This window comes from Cupressus sempervirens, chromosome 3, assembly GCF_028749045.1.
Source record: "Cupressus sempervirens isolate cs-2001-9-10 chromosome 3, ASM2874904v1, whole genome shotgun sequence".
In the NCBI taxonomy this organism is placed as follows: domain Eukaryota; kingdom Viridiplantae; phylum Streptophyta; class Pinopsida; order Cupressales; family Cupressaceae; genus Cupressus; species Cupressus sempervirens.
The window spans coordinates 6594802-6615658 of NC_143120.1; the positions used below are offsets into that span (position 1 = coordinate 6594802).

The 20857-nt window shown below is 40.4% G+C and overlaps 1 protein-coding gene across 1 annotated transcript in view; it reads right to left on the bottom strand.

Annotated features, from left to right (window-relative positions):
* The window catches only part of LOC149564451 (uncharacterized), a 265933-nt gene that overhangs the window by 82767 nt on the left and 162309 nt on the right, over positions 1-20857 (bottom strand). The window contains exon 7 of the mRNA XM_089818003.1: positions 1445-1600. Coding sequence (XP_089674129.1) covers positions 1445-1600 — 156 coding nt within the window. The remainder of the gene's footprint in view (positions 1-1444; positions 1601-20857) is intronic.

The window sequence follows — 20857 nt, forward strand, 5'->3', positions numbered from 1 at the left end:
TAGAACAGAGCAAGTCCATAGCGGAGTTGGTGCTAACAGAGAGAAGAAGGGCAGAGGTTGGGCAGAAAGCTTGGGAGACGGCAGAGAAGGCTTGGGAGGAGATGGCCGACCGACTTACCACCCAGCAGCTTGCATGGGAAGCAGAGCAGACAGCCTTGTTAGCACAACTCGAGGAAAATGCTCAAGGGAAGCAGCAGGCAGAACAACAGTTAGCCGCGGTGAAGTGGCAACTAGCAGCACCTGAGCAGCGGTTGGTAGCAGCACTTCAGGAGGACTCGGTGTAGTAGGCTCATGATCAGAAGGAAGCTGAGTGCCAAGAGGTTGCGTTGATGTTGAAGGACATGGTGGAGGAGAACTCTCAGATTAGAGCTGATTTGCAGGTCCAGACAGATCAGGTGTATCAGCTTCGACACAGCCGGTCTTCACAGTCGGAGACTCAGCTTTTGGGTTCATGATGTATCAGTTCATGTTCTTTTGTTTTAAGAATAATGTAGTTAGTTGTGGGTTTTTGTCTTTTCGTCGGGAGACGACTTTTCTTTTTGGGGGGGATGATGTTGTCAGGAAACAGTGTATCGGGATGCTCTCGACGAGGTATCGGGAGGTTCCTGACGGGGTATCAGGATGTTCCTGACAGTTTATCGGGATGCTCCCGACGAGGTATCAGGAGGTTCTCGATGGGGTATCGAGGTGTATGCCGTCAGGCCGACATGTATCGGGATGTATCCGGAAGGTTCTATTATTGTAATCAACATGTTGTATGGGGTCGACGGATAACTTCAAGAACGTTCCTCGGATAGTATTTATATCCCCCTTTAGGATCATTGTAAGGGGCATCATAAGCATAATGTAATATTCTGGCGTATGCAAATATAATCGAAGGAGTTTTGTTATTCTTATCTGCTATTTTGTTCTATTATCTGTATGCATTGTTTCTTTACCCAGCATGGTAAACACAAACAAGTGTATCAAATTATTAATATAGAACCATAGATGATCAAAAAGTAAGAAATAACTTTACTGAGTATTATAATAAATTCTAACTTTAACCTTTACAAAAAAATTGAGAGATTACTCAATCTTTCATAACTGTTATAAGAACACAAAAGAATAGTCCACTTGTTTTGCTAATCAGTGCCCTGTTCTAATTCATAAAAAAGAGGATAAATAGTTGTAGAAATGCTCAATTTTTACAGTTGTCAGAAAGGATGAAGCACCATATAGTTGTAAGGAAGAAAGAAGCTCACCATGTACAATATAAGTACTTTGAATTGACACTCAGAAAGTAACAAAATAAGAGTTCACATAAAGAAGAATGTGTTTTTGTGAAGTGCAAATGGCACTCTAATCCAAGCACAATTTTTTGTTGGTTAATTACAGTATACTAAATAACACGCTCACCTATTAACATGCATGCACCATAGGCTTCACAGTAACTAAGTTTTACCTGTGCCTTTGCATCTTGCCACAGGGAAAATGGATGAGACCCTCTTGATGTACTATTAAGGTAGATAAAGACTGGCCCAAAAACCTTCTGCCATGCTTCCCCTGAATGGAATTTAGGGCAGAGCTCATCACCAGCATAATGAGCGCTATGAAACATCTGAATTATTCATACACAGTGATGAAACAAATTAGTTCTTGAATATGTTTAACAATTGCACAGCCATTGTTTGAACTTTGTATGATATGAGAAATAAAATGTGCTGACATTTCATATAACTTATTTGCATCATCTTGTAGTCTAAAATGGATAATTCCTGGGTGAAATTTTAAGCAATTGAAGTTGCCAGATCTTCAATTTATTTACCATGAGCCACAACTCAACAACTTGATTTTTATTTAATGCCACATGTTTGCATTTCATTATTAAGATGCTGCATGTTTGCATTTCATTATTGTTTACTGCTATACCTGGTAAATTACATGGAATAATAACAAAGATGGCAATGCATACCAAATACAGGACTAAAAGATCTTTACTTGCTCATGAATTCATTACAGAGAAGAAAACCAGAGAAGGTCAACCAAGGACTACAATTTATCTGACTACACCATACTGCTTCCCTTGGCGGTACAAAACATAGTTAAAGGATCCAATGGTTGCCAAGAGGAACACAACCATCAACCACCCAAAACTTACAATTACCCGATAGTGACAACAATCTTAATATGGACAGTTGATACATTGACAGATAACTGATATTATGAAATATAACAATAGGCATTATATGCTGGTTACAATTATCAAGATGCCATCCTCTCTAGAATATTAAACCAATAATCAGAATATTTAAGTAATTCAAAAAGAAAACATTTTCTCTATGAAAAACTTTGCTGATGCCAAAATCCTCAAGGCTCAATGCAATGTGAACCAACTATGAGAAGCGAAGTTGTCATTGAAGGGGAATAATTCCACATAAGATAAAGAGACAGAATCAGACAGAGAGGTAGATGGTAGACTTCATATTGAGAGCCTTTGTGAAAAGCATCAAAGAAAATTATTTCCTTGAAGATGCATATGTATAAAAATATATGCAGTGGTAGTTGCTTTGACAAAAGAAAGACCAATCTGTACAAGATTACACCAACACATACCATGTTCTATCAACAAAATCTGGCATCCAAGATACGAAAAAGCATCAGGTTTTGATATATTGAAGCAGAATGCATTGATATATTCAAACAGTGATGTCTAAAGAGCACACAATTATACTAAGGGGGGAAATCAGTATAATAACAACTTTTACAATTTAAAACTTTTATCCAAACAAATGCCGCAATAACTGAATTAGACAATTATGCACATAAATGCGATGACACGAAGATTTACGTGGAAACCCAATGTAGGAAAAAACCACGGCAAATAAATGTTTTCTTATATAAACTGTTCTTTTACAATGTTTTGTAGGCTACAATCTACTAGAGACTCCGACCCCTATGGTCAGGAGCATCGACTCATTGGAACCTCCAATTCACACACTTCGTAGGCACCAACCTACTGGAAGCACCAACTTCTGCTTTTGTCTTTGTGAGCACCGAGCCACTACACACAAACTTCTTTTCCACCTTGCTAATGTTGCTTACCCAACGGATGATGGATCCTTTATAAGTCTCTTCACCGAATCTGCTATATCTCTTCCACTAATCTGAAAATACAATCTTCTTATAGTCTTTGCAACTCTGTAATATTTTTCCACAATTTTATTTTAGTCTGATTATAATATTCCCCACACTTTGTCCTTTGTATCCTCTTTATAAGAGCAGTAATCTTTCTTAATTTCTCTTCTATTACTTTAACATATATTCATGTATATATATCAGATTTGATAAATCTGAATATATAAATCTATATATTAACTATTTCTTTACTCTTTATTCTCTCATTGTTTCATTTACTAATATTAGATGCCTTTATTCTTAAGTCTCCTCTCCTCCTTCACTTATTACTCTTTCTTCTTCTTACTCACTGCATTTGTATTCTTCTCCACTGCTTACTTTTCACATATAGTTCTTCTTCTTTTAATATTTCAATCACCACACATTATCTCTTCTTATTATTCTTCTATCTTCACACCACTGCACTGCTCTTTTTACATTGCAATTTATATTAAAAATATATGTCCTCACTCAATATTGGAAAATACAACTCCTAAAGAAATATTTACAAGCATCGAACCAGAGTTGAGCCACCTAAGAATATTTGGGTGTCCTATTTACATTCATATTCCTAAAGAAGAAAGAACAAAATTAGAACCTGTAATGTCCCCTTTTTAGCATTCATAGCATGATGTTGTCGTTAGCCTATTTCCCCACGGTCCCGTAGGCTAACTAGGACATTAAAGGGGCTTAGAGGCCATTTGGCCTAGATAGTTTCAGTTGCAGGTCTTTCTGAGGGGTTTTGAGGCAACTTTGGGCATACTTACTATTTATAGTAAGTCATCTTGGGCATGGGTGGACATCTAGTGGCAACGGTATATCGATGGTAATTGTTTAAAATCGGCAAGAAGACTTGTTTATCATTGATAAGATTTGTTTTGCATTGATAAAGCTATTTTATAAAGTTAAATTTAAATATTTAACTTTATTAATGCATAGACTATAGTTTGTGGGAAATATTTAAATTAAAAGAGTCCCCTTTATTTTATAACACATTGGAGACATAAGTTACATAAAGGGAGTGATGTTTTATCTCACATTGAGAAAACGAAGGATTGAGCTCTTGTGAGAACACTATAAAAGAAAGGGAAGAGCTTCTTTTTAGTATGCTTGGAAATATCAAAGAAATTGAAAAATTTTCTGGAGATTATGTCTCAATAGTTTGAAGGACGAAATCCCTTCAAGCTGAAAATCTTGACGCCATTGAAAGATATGGTCTTCAGATTCAACAGGGTAGCAATCCGAAAAAGCAGAAACGAAAAAGCAGTCCAAAAAAGCGGAACCAAAAAAGCAGGCGGAAAAAGCGGAATCGAAAAAGCAAGCGGCAAAAGCGGAACTGAAAAAGCAGGCAGAAAAAGCGGAATCGAAAAAGCAAGCGGAAAAAGCGGAACCGAAAAAGCAGGCCGAAAAAGCAGTTCGAAAAAGTAAAGCAGAAGGGGCAGCATTGAAGGAAAATTATTACAGCCATCTACAACCAGGTTCCCTTGTTAGTATTGTTTTTTTAGGGTATTATAAGTTTCAGTTGTAAGTGTGCATTATACCAGCATTGTCATTTTGGTAATCCATGTAAATGCCAAAGTCTTGGCCATATTTCATGAGCATTGTATTAGAAATTTGATTGCAATAAAAAAGATAATAGTTGCTGGTGTCATTTAAGCAATTCAATCTCATTATTTATCAGCTAGATAGTTTGCATACCAACTGTTTGCAAAAATGCCAGTTGGCTGTAGGTGTTCTTTTCTCATGCTTAGATCATAATATATGCACTAAATATTGTCAAAATTAGGAGCACACTCATGTTAGGTCATTGTGTAGTTCATTGTAATCTTCTATCACTAGATTCTCATTGATGCAAATTGGAAAAAAGTCATTTAAAGCAAGCTGAAATACTATATCAGTCATATGTCTCTTGCATGTGAATTGTTTGACAAAATTCTTTGAGCCTTCAATCAACATCTTTGAGAGCAGATTTGAGGAGGGTTATTACAGTGGTATCAGAGCTTGCTTGCAAAGTGTTTGACGAAATGTCAAACAACTGAAGTATAAAGATTTTTGGTGTTTGAAGAAGTTATAACCTATTGGGGTTATTACAGTGGTATCAGAGCTATAAGTCCTGCCATTCTGTGGAGGTCTTATAGGGAATTTGGAATAACCAGATAAAGAGAAAAATGTTTGACAAAATGAATGCTGGTCCAGATCAAGGAAAGGAAAGATTCTTACAATTATTAGACACCTTAGCACAGGGACAGCGATCAGCAGAGCAAAGAGCACAGGAACAGAGTCAGAGATTTGAGCTTATGATGCAGATGATGGCTTGTCAAATGGGGTTGAATGCTAATGTGGGTGGAGGTAATAATCAGAATGGTAATAATCAGGATGAGGCACATAATGGAGCTCCAGAGCAGCCCGTACCATAGCCCCAGATCACTGATATACAGGACCAGCTGAGGAGAGATTGGGAAGCCGGAGGTCCAGATTTTATTGCTGCAATTACCTTTAGGGAGTATATAGATGTGCGGATGAAGCATATGCCACGTGGACATGACAGGAACCAGAGCTATGAGCTACAGAAGAAAGTAGAGAAACTTCAGTTACCATATTATGATGGCTCGAGGAAGTCTACAGCAAGAGCTTGGGTTCAAAAGCTTGACACATACATTCAAATGAACCCTATGCCTGAGAAAGAAGCTATTAAGTATGCAACAATTCACCTGGATGGGTTAGCACACAAGTGGTGGCATCATGGTATGGTCACTATGGGTCATGCACGCATTACCTCATATGTGGAGTTTTCGGAGAGACTGATTGAACGCTTTGATAGGCCTAAGGATCATACCTTCCCTATGACAGGCAAAAACTTGTATGAGGAGTTTAACAGACATGCAGATTCGACACAGGGAGGCTTCAGCACATCTTCAAGTAATGGTTTATCTGCATCATCTTCACAGGCAGAAGGGGTTTCAGATGTTGTGCAGGTTGAGCTAGTTGCATCAGAAGGTGATATCATAGGCACATCGGATTGCATGATTGACACAGATAGTGATTCCAGTACAGTTGGGTTGGATGAAGTTACAGTAGTTGAGGATACTGTCATGTTTGAGGATAGTACAATTGATCAAAAAATGAGCATTCAAGACTTTGCAAAAAATGAGTATCAAGCACAGTTGGATGCTTCTTCACATGAGATAGAGGCTAGTAGCTCTTCACTTGGTTTGGCAAGCCAGTTGAAGACAAGGGACAAGGATATTGTCACGACTTTATCTCATCATGATAGGATGTATGGATTGATTGAGAATCAAATTTGGATGATTCAACTACAGGAGAGACAGAAAGGAGTCACAACAAGTTCTTCTTGTGACGACTTACAGCAGATCAAGGAAGGCATGGAGGCAATGAAGGTAAGTTACATACACTGACTTTCAGATCGCGATCATCTCCTTAATCTTGCAGGGTTCTATTTAGATGCATTGAAGAAGAAGAAGGAGGAGGTTGACCAGCTTTCTCATGAGCTAGAGGATACTCAGAATTCCTTGGTGTGTATTCAGTTGGCTCTCCAAGATTTTGAGAGACATGTGGACGAGCTTTGTCTTGAGGTGAGCTCAGTTCGGGAGTTAGTGCTTATAGCAGGGACTCAGTTTTCTTTTACAGTCAGGTCACATGTTGATGATTTCTCAAAGATGACAGAGTTTACAGGAGAGTCCCAGGATCTAATTATTACAGACGACACCCAGGGGGATGTTGTGGATAGTTTTGAGGACTTAGTTTCCTCAGCAAATTTTTATGGTACGGAGGGGTTGGACAGCAATGCTACAGTTTTTGATACTACGTATGTTGATATGAGCTTTGGAGTTGATTTGCAGGATATGGATGGTGATAGTCTAGACACCAGTAACTTTGAGGATGCTCCTTTAGACAGTGTGTCAGAGGAGGTTTGTAGGAGACAGTCTAGCCAGTGCCATCATGTGTCTAGTCAATTGAGAGTTAGTGAGCAAGACATTTCTATCGCTTGCCAGCATTTCGATTCTGCTCGTCAGTTGTTAGCAGTTTATGGATGGGGTTGTCCTACTAGTGATGAGCAAGGAGGTAGTTATCTTTCCTTGACAGAGATCCACTCTTTATGGGAGGCTATTCGGATTTTGAGACAGGATTATATGCAGTTGGTAGCCGACAGAGATTATCTTATGGAGTGGGGGAGTACAACATACGATGCATTATTGGCCAAGGAAGATGAGGTGAGTGAGCTTACTCAGCAGCTCGAGGTGACTTCTGAGATTCTTGAGAGTACACAGTTGGCTTTCGAGGAGTCACAGTTTCATTTGGCTAAGGTGACCATGGAGTTAGAGTGACTGCAGTCTTTACCAGATTCTGTACAGTCACAAGCTGTGGTGTCTAGTGATCCGAGGATGTCCATGGTCGAGATTGTCAGAGACAGTGGAGATGGGTATGCATCCACCCTTGATACTAACATTGGCATATCGGTTCCGTTCCTACTAGAGTCAGGTTCAGTTGAGTTGGGTGCTATAGCAGATTGTTGTGGTATGCCTGACATGGTGGTGGCCTCTAGTACTGATGGCACAGAGACTAGAGATGTTGTATCAAAGATCATGTGTGATGTTGGTGAGCCGGCAGTTGGCATGGTTCTTGCTAGTGATACTACTCCCTTGGCGATGTCTTCGAAGGTAGTAATCAGTTCCAGCTTGGTTAGTGATCGATTGCAGTTAGTTTCATCTGGGTTGCAGTCTGAGCCACTAAGATTGGCGCATTCTATCGGCATTACACTGTGAGGGATGCTCATCAATTTACCTTTGATGACCATGTTGATGAGATGATGATATGGAGATATACTTTGATTCCTAGTGCTTGTCATCAGTTATGGGATGGTTTGACACCACAGGATGAGAGTTGTGATGGGCATGACATGGCAATAGGTTCTGCGGTTGATAGCTTGATAATACATGACTTAGAGCAGGAGTTTGGCAGTGATGCTTCAGCGGTTGTTGTTATTGATTCTACTCCTTTGGTTATGACATCTCCTGACTTAGCTGGTGATCAGTCATAGTGGGTTGTATCACTTGTTCATGGTGAGCTGTTGACTGGGGTTGGTTCTTTTTATCAGCATTATACTGCAGGGTATGTACATCAGTTAGCATTTGATCCTTGTGTTGAGGAGTTGGTGGCAGGCAAATTTGGTTTGGGTTCCATTTCTTGCTGTTTATCTTGTGATGTCTTTTCACCATCAGCGGTGCATGGGAGTTATGGTTATGAGACAGTGGCCCGTAATCTACAGAGTTGTGTTAACTGCAGTAGATGTACAGTGTGTGGATTCTTTGTATTTGGCGCAGTTTCATGTGGGAGTGGTCACCATTGTTGCAGAGTTGGATTGTACATTCCATATAGACCAGTGGAATGGGTTGATGGTATTTACTGTGTTGGCAGTTTGGGTTATCTACTCTACTTGGGTTCTGATATTTCGAGAGCTTGTTTCTCATGGGTTCCTAACTTTGGAGTTTGGGTGAGTTGTATTCGCCAATTTGATTATGGATTCCTCTTGGTTAATTTTCAGAGGTTGTTGTAGGAGCCTATGTTGACTAACAGCAGTATAGTTCATGACTACATTTGGGATCCAGGTGGATTGATTGGTTTGTTGTTCGGCCATTGCTTGGGGACAAGAAATTTTGGGAAGGGCAGACTATAATGTCCCCTTTTTAGCATTCATAGCATGATGTTGTCGTTAGCCTATTTCCCCACGGTCTCGTAGGCTAACTAGGACATTAAAGGGGCTTAGAGGCCATTTGGCCTAGATAGTTTCAGTTGCAGGTCTTTCTAAGGGGTTTTGAGGCAACTTTGGGCATACTTACTATTTATAGTAAGTCATCTTGGGCATGGGTGGACATCTAGTGGCAACGGTATATCGGTGGTAATTGTTTAAAATCGGCAAGAAGACTTGTTTATCATTGATAAGATTTGTTTTGCATTGATAAAGCTATTTTATAAAGTTAAATTTAAATATTTAACTTTATTAATGCATAGACTATAGTTTGTGGGAAATATTTAAATTAAGAGTCCCCTTTATTTTATAACACATTGGAGACATAAGTTACATAAAGGGAGTTATGTTTTATCCCACATTGAGAAAATGAATGATGGAGCTCTTGTGAGAAGACTATAAAAGAAATGGAAGAGCTTCTTTTAAACATGGTTGGAAATATCAAAGAAATTGGAGAATTTTCTGGAGGTTATGTCTCAATAGTTTGAAGGACGAAATCTCTTCAAGCTGAAAATCTTGACGCCATTGAAAGATATGGTCTTGAGATTCAACAAGGTAGCAATCCGAAAAAGTAGTCCGAAAAAGCGGAACCGAAAAAGCAGGCAGAAAAAGCGGAATCGAAAAAGCAAGCGGAAAAAACGGAATTGAAAAAGCAGGCGGAAAAAGCGGAATCGAAAAAGCAAACGGAAAAAGCGGAACCAAAAAAGCAGGCCGAAAAAGCAGCTCGAAAAAGTAAAGTAGAAGGGGCAGCATTGAAAGAAAATTATTACAGCCAGCTACAACCAGGTTCCCTTGTTAGTATTGTTTTTTTAAGGGTATTATAAGTTTCAGCTGTAAGTGTGCATTATACCAGCATTGTCATTTTGGTAATCCATGTAAATGCCAAAGTCTTGGCCATATTTCATGAGCATTGTATTAGAAATTTGATTGCAATCAAAAAGATAATAGTTGCTGGTGTCATTTAAGCAATTCAATCTCATTATTTATCAGCTAGATAGTTTGCATACCAACTGTTTGCAAAAATGCCAGTTGGCTGTAGGTGTTCTTTTCTGATGCTTAGATCATAATATATGCACTGAATATTGTCAAAATTAGGAGCACACTCATGTTAGGTCATTGTGTAGTTCATTGTAATCTTCTATCACTAGATTCTCATTGATGCAAATTGGAAAAAAATCATTTAAAGCAAGCTGAAATACTATATCAGTCATATGTCTCTTGCATGTGAATTGTTTGACAAAATTCTTTGAGCCTTCAATCAGCATCTTTGAGAGCAGATTTGAGGAGGGTTATTACAGTGGTATCAGAGCTTGCTTGCAAAGTGTTTGACGAAATGTCAAACAACTGAAGTATAAAGATTTTTGGTGTTTGAAGAAGTTATAACCTGTTGGGGTCATTACAGAACCATCTGGAAGGAAGGGTACACTCATCAGATACAGTGAATCAACCAAAATTTACAAGATATATGTCCGTGGTCAAAGAACCATCAAAGTCAATGGAGATGTAAAATTTGAAGAAGAAATTCCCTTTAATCTTTCAAAGAATATTGATGAATCATACACAGAACCTACTACTGAACTAGATAAAGATCATTTAGTAGAGAATGAAAGGGAGAATGATACTGAACATATTACACCTATTATTCTGAATTTAGAGAATATTGAAAATCCTAACAACAAAAAGAGACCACTTTAAGCTAGAAAAATGATAGAAGAAAATCATATAGAACCTGATGAAGTAGTCAGAGAAAGCAAGAAAACAAGAAATCAATCATACTACATAGCACTACTCTTTGAACTCATCAAAACAAAGCCTTCAACTGTCAAAGAAGCCTTATCAAGAAAATCTTGGAAAGAAGCAATGATTGAAGAATATCAATCAAAACTAAAAAATGATGTGTGGGATGTTGTACCGAGACCAAAGAATAAATCAATGATTTCTTCTAAATGGCTATACAAAATCAAGCATGCACTTGACAACAGCATTGAAAAATACAAAGTCAGATTTGTAGCCCGCTGATTCTCACAAAAGGAAGGAATTGATTATGAAGAAACATTCTCTCCAATTGCCCAATACACATATGTTAAAACCATCATAGCAATTGCAATATCCAAAAGGTGGAAGATACATCAAATGGATGTCAAAAAAACATTCCTAAATGGTGAAATTGAAGAACCATATGGATTCATTACATATTGAGCAACCGTAAGGATTCATTATTCATGACAAAAGCTCTCAGGTGTGCAAATTAAAGAAAGCACTATATGGCCTTAAACAAACACCCAGGGCCTGGTATGAAAGAATAGACAATTATCTGACAAAATTAGGGTATTTCAAGAATGAAGCTGATCCTAACATATACTTTACAATAAATGGAGATGATATGATTATTCTTGTATTATATGTTGATGACTTTCTTGTAACAGGTGAAGAACATCTCATAGTTAAATGCAAATAGGAACTAATAGCTGAATTTGATATGAAAGACCTAGGATTTCTTTATTACTTCCTAAGTCTAGAAGTTTGGCAAAAGGAGAACTACATTTTCTTAAATCAAGGAAAATACATTGTTGATATTTTGACTAAGTTTGGAATGATGAATTGTAAACAGTTACTACTCCTATAGAAGCTAACTCACATAAACTGAAGAATGACGGAATTGAATCTAAACCTACTAATCCTACTTACTACAGGCAGATCATCAGATCACTAATGCACTTGGTTAATACTCGTCCTGATATCTATTATAGAACTAATACATTAAGTCTATTAATGTGTGAACCAAAGAAGATACATCTTATGGCAGCTAAGCACATCTTACGATACCTAAAAGGTTCAGTTGGTATGGGACTCAAATATGATCAAGTTAAAATCAATTTTCATGGATATTTAGATTCCGATTGGGCCAGCAACTCTACTAAACATAAGAGTACTATAAGATGTTGTTTTAGTCTTGGATCTACAATGATCTCTTGGTTTAGCAAGAAACAATCTTCAATTTCCTTAAGCTCCACTAAAGCAGAATATATAGCCTCGTCCATGGGAGCCACAGAAGTCATATGGTTGCGGAAGTTGCTAGTTGGGTTGTTCAAGAAACCTATGAAGCCAACTATAATTCACTACGATAATCAAAGTTGTATCAAGCTTTCAGAAAATTCAATTTTTCATAATCAATCTAAGCCTTCCCTTCGCATCATTCTGAATCCGAGGATGGTAGTTGTTATTGCTATTTCCTCTACCTTCTCGTCATTTATTTCTGTAGCCGCTAGATGATGCAATATAACTATTATTTTGTTGACAAATGGCTCAAGATGTGGAAAGTTGCTCCTTCGTGAACAACACTTGTTGGTTCTTGGCCCTTGGGTTATAGGGGCATTCTTTGGTGGAATGTCCCGCAATCTGGCATATGTTGCAAAAGGATTTCTTTGAACAAGAACCTTTTGTGTACCCCATTTCCTTGCAGTTTGTACACCACACCTCATCCTCCTCAGTTTTGAATGATCCTCCTTTTGGTTCCTTCATCGTCCTCTAGAGGTCTTTTTGTAAGGCATGCATCTTACTTGATTCCTCCTCGCTACTTTCCTCTGAGGACTTAACTTTCTTGGAAGTCAAGCATTCGCTTTCCAGGTCCATTGCATGATTATGTGCATTATCATACGATATCAGGGCTATGATATTCATCTTCTTTCGGAGGAAAGTTTTTAGTCCTTCGACAAACCACCGCTTCTTCAGTTCATCGGCTGGGTCAGATTCCATTTTCCCCATTAATTCCTTTAGTCGTCCCCCATAGGCTCTAACAGACTCATTCTTCCCCTGTTTTGTGTCGTAGATCTCAGCAAGGATCTCATTGTCATCTCTTAGTGGTTTGAATTCCATTTGGAACTCTTTCTTCACTCCCGCCCATGTTATCAAACCAGTTTTATCCACATCAGAATACCAGTCAATTGCTCATTCCCTTAATGTGGCAGGAAACTATCTGACCCGCTCGTCCCAATCAATGATGCCATTAGCAGTTCAAATTGCTTTATGTGTACCAAATCCTCTTTTGCTTGGCCCATAAACTTAGGCAATTTTTGTTTGTTCCCAGCGATGACTCCTGGTTGTGCCACTCGTTGTACTACCAGTGGTGCTGTTGACTGCGTTAGTGCATTATACTGTGATGTGATAGGTTCTGAAAAGAGGTTTGTTCGATTATCAAAGTGTACTCATTCGTATAGTATGAGGGACAAAGTGGTCACCCCATGCTTGAGCCACGCTGGTTCCTTCTTCACTTCTATTCGGATTCTCTATTCGTCTTGTACACAAATTTAGAAATTTTTATCGTGTTTCCCCGATCAGGTTCAACCTTTGTCATGTCTCCTCTGGTAAGTCCTCCATACTTCTCAGTCGCGGACGATTAGGCAAACCATGCTCTCTGTTTAGTGCACCTCCTGTGTACTGTGGTCACCCTCCATGAACCCATTGTGATACTTGTCAGCAAGTTGCCTAAACCTTTGCCTCCACTCGACTTTTTTGCTAAGATCAAAGCCTGTTGTGCGCCACAGACATCATCATTTTGTTCCCTTCTACTTCTAATCTTATTCAATTGATTTGGCATCAATTCTTTAAAAACACATCATATTGATAACAAGAACACTTATTTATATAGCCTTCGTACATCATCATGGGTCATCTATCTGATCGTTACAAAGTTTCAGTGCTCTTTTCACTCACCCCATTTACATTCCAATGGCCTAGGGCTCATGTGTTAGACCTCCATCGAGTTTCATCGCAATCCTCCAATTCCCGACAGTTACGTTCCAAAAAGTTCAAGAGATTTTCTTGCCTACACTGCTCTATCCCCGCTTCCTCCCTTTGCCTCGCCTGCGCCAGGAACGTTTGTGCAAACATTCGAGGGAACTGATGCAACAATCAATTTGCAACGGGACTCATGTTCAACGCGTCCCGAACGGTGTCCTTAGGAATCTATTCACGTATGGCTTCTCTCTGTACGAAAGTTTCAATACTCGCACAGAACAAAATGTGGAAATTTTTTGTCAGTTCATGCTCCCCTTCATATAGCTCAGTCACTCCGTTGTCATTAGTCCTCACACTCTCTGGCTTAGGTATTCCCATTTCTTCTATTCTTTGTATGTCATTGTTTGTGTCACTCTTCCTAGATCCAAAATAAGCAACGACACCAAACGTTTACACTCCTAGGGTAACAGAGATTAATTGTATACCGGAAGTAAAGTGCTTAACACAAAATGTAAAGCAAACACAATAGTATTATATTCATTAATTGGTTACCATATACAGATGTATTCCATACAACCATGTCCCAATCAAAAGGAAGAATGCATACATATATTGTCCAAGGGAATGCGAAGCGAACCATCGCATCCGTGTAACTCCCTCCGGTAGACTATCTATCTAACTACCCATTTTCTGGACAAGGTGCATTTATCCTCAGGCTTGGCAACATCAGATATTAAGATAATGGGATTCCCTTTTGAAGCGTCAAGTACATGCATCAACCTCTTGACCTCTTCGTCCAAGGCTACCTCTAATAAAATGTCAAACTCTAGCTAAACGCTATTTCGTCCTCTTTGAATAAATGTTTCAGCCACCAACTTAGTCTCATGACAAAGGTATGCATGCTCATCATTGTTTGCGGATCTTCTTGGTGTTTAAACTTCCTTTTTTAGATCTATTACTAAGTCTTCTGGATGATTTCTTTGGACAAATTTTGATGGTGTTTTTGCTGGTGTCTTTAATGGAGTTTTTGCTGGTGTCTGTTTACCGTATGGATTAATTAAGCAATGCACACAGGAAATAGACACGAACACCGAACAACAAATAGCAAAACTCTTATTATTATTCGCATATGCCAACAATACATCATGCTTTTCTCATATGATAATGATGATTACAATGCTTCCCGAAGGGGTTATAAATACTTTCCGACGAACCTTCCCGAAGGTATCCGTTGGCCAGATACATCATGTCCGCTACAAACTATTTACTGTCGGCTACATAACAAGAACTTTCCCGAAGGGACCCGTCGGCTGATACACAATTTCCTTTCCGAAGGGACCCGTCGGCCGATACACAATTTCCTTCCTGAAGGGACCCGTCGGCCGATACACAATTTCCTTTCCGAAGGGACCCGTCGGCCGATACACAATTTCTACCGACGACATCATCCCCCCCAAAAAAGAAAAGTCGTCTCCTGACGACTATAGAACAAAACTCAAACAACTAATACAACAATATTGATCTGCCATATCACTTTCATATTCATCCCGTTGCATCTATAGCCTTTGCTAACACAATACTGACTCCTCAAGCTGACCTTGATAGCCACCTGTGCTGCTTCCTTTGCTTCCAACTCCTCGGTACCTTGAGCCAACTGTCGCTGCACTGCCTCCAACTGGATGATCAGCTCCTCCCGAGCTCTCTACGCATCCACCAAGACAGCCTCACGGCCAACACCTACTCTCAGTGCCACTCCATGCCTGCCACAACTCCAAGTCTTTTCAACTGGTCAGACTCCCATGACTGATATCCGCAACGACTGGGGGTCCAGGGGGCAACACCATTTCTGTCATTTTCTACCGATTCTACACTCTTTCTGGCAATCGCTGATTCTTCCCCTTCACTATGGTATCATTTGATACTCATTCTGAGCATTCTTGATTTGTCGACTTTTTTATTTTTTTCTTTTTTTTTATTTTATACAAAACCTCCTTCCACAATTTCTCTAACCCTTGACAAAGATGCAAAATATCGGCTACTCCATGCATTAATCTTTCAAACATATAATTTAAATTTTACACTCCGTACGCCAAATTGTGGTTGAAATCCGTATGGCCAAATATATACTAGAAATCCGTACAGCTTAAAGTCCGTACAAGCATGAGAAAACCGTACACAAATCTGGAAAGCTTAACCGCACCCCAAGCTTGAAATCCATACGCTGAACTGAGAAGAAGAACCCGTACGGTGCAGTGCATGATTGACAAGAAGCTAATACCAAATCCGTATTCCATAGTGAACAAGCTTTGTCGCCAAAATCCGTACGGTAAAGTGATTGCCAAATTCCGTACGCTAACTTGCAATCCGTACATTGTAGCCTTTAGTGCAATTTCTGTATGCCACTTTGCAAATGAACTTGAAACCCGTACGGTTAATGACCATTAAAAGCCGTACGGTGACGTGCCCAAAAGTCCGTACGGTGACATCTATTAAAATCCATACATTACTCATGTTTTAATAAAGACTTACGGTAAAAGCCGTACAACCTCTCAAAAATTAACTTTAAAAGACCATACGAGCTGAAATCTGTACGGTGCATCAGCCTTCAGGGAACCGTACGGTGGACTTTCAAATTGATGTTACAATATGCAGCTCTTGAAACCCATACACTATCTTCAAATATTGAAACCTGTACACCAAAAGAAAACCGTACCTTTGCTGGAAATCCGTACATGAGAAAGCCGTACATCTCAGACTTTACAATCTGCAAAACCGTACACTTCCTCCAAAATCCGTACGGTGCTTACACCAGCTCCCAACTTAAAAACCGTACACCATCTCAAAAAACCGTACAACTCAAAAACCAAGTGAAAACCTTACGGTGAGCATACAAAATCCGTATGGTGCTTTTCTTTACTCTTTTTTTTTTCAAAATAGCAAAGTCAGTTTACCTTCGACCGTCATCACCGTCGGTCTGCAGTGACGAAGGGGTCTCCCGAAGGCCATTTTCTAACGCAAAAGTCTTCCGCTTGTGATATATCTTCAACTTCGATCCATTCACCGCCTGAGGTACTTCGTGTCCATCTAAAATCCATAATTTGATTGCTCCATTGTCCCCTACTTCCCAAATGTGATACGGCCCGACCCACTTAACCTTGAACTTGCCCAATTTGATCTCATTCTAGCCGTCGTACTTCAATACCCACTATCCGAGTTGAAACCTGCTATGCCTGTTCTGTGTCATCTCCATATTGCCCAGTTTGTTCCCGAAGCCCCGTACCATGGACTCCGTCAACTGCCCTTTCTGTCCGTCAATAACACTTTCACTTTGTACTGCTACAACTTTTATTGAGCCCTTCCTCTTTGTTGCCTGTGCAGACGGTATCGTGTGTCTTCCTGGTTGCCGGTACCTTTCTGCTATATTTGTGGTTCGACGTAATACTTTCTTCCGGCGCAGTTGTACAGTAGAATCTTTCCTTCTTTTGGGTTCGTACTGTATGTTCTATCCTTCAGCTTCAGTCATGCCCGCGTTTCCTTCTTCGGCTTCTCCATGTTCCTTCAGACATTCATTTCCTCCGTCGGCTTCTCTGTGTTCCTTCGGACATTCATTTCCTCCTTCTGCTTCTCTGTGTTCCTTCGGACATTCATATCCTTCTTCTTTCTTACCTTCGTCGATCCTTAGCATATTACAACTTGGAAAGAGCTCATAATCCTCTATCTGCCAGTGGTAAAGACCATTTACTGAATCCAAATCGTCATCTCCTTCCAATCGTAGGACTCCCTCCTGATCGGGTTCCATACTCTGCCTCCTCTTATCGTCTTCTCCTTCAGAATCCGACGACAAAGCTTCTTCTCCAACCATCTGAGTGTGTAGATCAATGACATACTTCCGGCCTTTGCTTTCAAGTGATAAAGTATTTTTCTTCCAATTGTGTTTTACCTTGGCTTGTATCAACCACCCTCGGCCTAGAATGGCATCATATCCTCTCCGCTTCAGTGGGATCACGACAAAGTCCAACAGGAACAGTTGTGTTCCAATCGTCACTGGTTGTGCAGTCAGGACTCCCAATGGCTTGATTCCATGTTGATCGGCCGTTAGCAGCTGTAATGTAGGCGGCCACAATGTCGGTTGTCCCAACTTTTTCCAAGTGTCTTCAGGCAACACATTGACACCGAACCCTCCGTCCACAATTGTTTCCGTCAATATAGTCCCGAGAATTCCCATTTCGACGACTGCTGGATGGTGTCCAGATGAGAGGGCAAACAACATTGGATCTTCTGTACTTGCGCCACTTTCCTTCTCCTTTTTGTGCACTGTACTTGCTCCACTTTCTTGCTTCCTTCCATGTTCTCCTGGTAGTTGAGCAACGGGAACAATGTTTGTGAGTGCCGATCGGAGCTGAGGCATAGTGAGCAACAGATCACTTATCCTGACAGGTATCTCGGCTTGCAAAATTTGCCGGACAATGTTCTGTTCTACGCAGTTCTGTACGGAAGTACTCGGCGTGTCCTTCAGGTGTGCTGTTTCTGCCTGTGTTGCTTTCTGGATCTCTGCCCTTGCTTCCTCCATTCTCTTCTTTTCTTCCGTTGGGTCAGGGTATAGCTTCGCCTGTTTCCGAGTGATTGCCAGGACTTCCTCCTCGTCTGTCCCTACGATAATCAAATTTACTCCGGACTTTGGGCACTTAGTATCATCATGATCGGCAGGTCCACACCAGCGGCATAGCAACTTCAGTGTGTTCGTCGTTGTGCACTCTCGGGCGAAGTAACCCCACAAATTGCATGTGCGGCATTGAACAATTGGCCGACCATTCGCATCGTACTGAATTCGACTCCTTCCTCCATTGTTGTTGTTGCCACCATTATTGTTATTGCTGTTGTTGTTTGGACCGCGCCGGTTATTTCTATATCCGCCTGATGTGGCACCTTCCGTACTGGTGTTCCCGTTCCCTCCTGACGGGGATGCCTCCTGTGACAGGAACAGTTGCTGCGGTGTCCTTGTTTTTAAATTGAAAGGGCACTCCTTTACCGAGTGTCCCAGGATCTGACAGATTTCACAAAATTGATCTTTCGGGCAGGATCCCTTCGTATGGCCTTCTTTCTTACATTCTGTGCACCATAGGTCATTGCCCTTAGTTTCCTTGTTCATGTTTTTGAATTCTTTCATCATCCGCATCATGTCCTTTTGGAGAGCACGGACCTTCTTGCTGCTTCCCTCGTCATCATTACAGCGATCTTCTCCTGAAGGCTCATCTGAATCCGACGAGCTGGTCTTCTTCTTTTTTTTTTGTCTTCTGGTCACTTTCGAGGTTCATTGCTTGGTTATAAGCTTCAACGTATGTGGATGGTGGCACGATCTTCATCTTCTTCCGTAGCTTCGGGTGAAGGCCTTCAATGAACCATCATTTCTGTAACCCGTCAGCTGGCTTATTCTCCATCTTACTGATTAAGTCCTTCAACCTCCTGGCAAAGACCCGTACAATTTCATTCTTCTTTTGCTTGGTATTGAATATCTCTGCGACAATTTCATTGTCATCACGCAAAAGTTGAAATTCTGCGATGAACTCCTTAATGTTATCCCAACTATTCAATTTCTGTGGATCGGCATCAGTAAACCAATCAATGGCAACACCCAGTAGGATTGCGGGAAATTGTCAGATCCATTCGTTTGTATCTGTTATGCCATTCGCCCTCCAGATCATTTCACATGTTCTACAATGTCGAATGGGATCAGCTGCTTCATCACCATCAAATTTAGGCAATTTCTCCTTTGAACCTGCCATTATTACTGTATGTCGAGGGTTTTGTTGTGTACCTGCGCTGTTTTGCACTCCCGCGCTGTTTTGAGCACTCGCGCTGTTCTGCACACCCGCGTTGTTCTAGACACCCGTGCTGTTCTGCACACCCGCGCTGTTTTCTGCTTCCGCACTGTTTTCAACACCCGCGCTGTTTTCTGCTTCCGCGCTGTTTTCAACACCCACGCAATTTTTTGCTTCCGCGCAGTTTTGGACTTCCGCACTGTTTGGTGAAGAAGAGGGTTTGTCAACCGTAGTTGTCCGTTCCGGAAGTATGTCTCGAACGAAGAGGTCACTCCATGCTCGTGCTCCTTCGGCACTCCGAGCCGTGCGAGTCGATCTGCTTCCGTCAAGATTCTCTTCCCGTCGCGTATGTAGGTTCAAAAACTCCTCCCTCGCTTCTTCCACCAAATCAAGCTGTTGTCGAATCTCCTTCAACAATCCTTCCGCGCTCTTGCTTCCGTCGGAAATCTTCTGAAACCTCCTTCGACGCTCTATCTGCTGAGCCAAAATTAACTTTTCCTGCGCAACGCGTATGTCATCTTTTTCCTTCAGCTTACTCTTGTCTTTGTTCAACTGATTCGACATTTAATTCATCTCCGCCTGCCTGCGTGCCAGATCCATCGGGCAACGACGCCAAATGTTTACCGTATGGATTAATTAAGCAATGCACACAGGAAATAGACACGAACACCGAACAGCAAATAGCAGAACTCTTATTATTATTCGCATATGCCAACAGTACATCATGCTTTTCTCATATGATAATGATGATTACAATGCTTCCCGAAGGGGTTATAAATACTTTCCGACGAACCTTCCCGAAGGTATCCGTTGGCCAGATACATCATGTGCGCTACAAACTATTTACCGTCGGCTACATAACAAGAACTTTCCCGAAGGGACCCGTCGGTTGATACACAATTTCCTTTCCGAAGGGACCCGTCGGCCGATACACAATTTCCTTCCCGAAGGGACCTGTCGGCCGATACACAATTTCCTTTCCGAAGGGACCCGTCGGCCGATACACAATTTCTACCGACGACAGTGTCTTTAAAGGTGTCTGTTTAATTTCTTCATCTTTTGGATCTTCTTCTTGACATGTACTTGGTATTTCTGCATTTTCTTTTATCTTTTCAAATCCTTCATCAATTTTTACATTTGTGCTTTCAACAATCTTGTGAAGTCTTTTATTGTAACATCTATATGATTTACTTTTAGATGAATATCCAAGAAAGATTCCTTCATCTACTCTAGCTTCAAATTTACCCAAGTCAGCTTCATCCCTTCTTATATAGCATGTACTTCCAAAGATTCTTAAATATTTGACTGATGTTGGTCTTCCTTTCTATAACTCGTAAGGTGTCTTGTCATGATTTACTCTTATTTTTGCATGATTCAA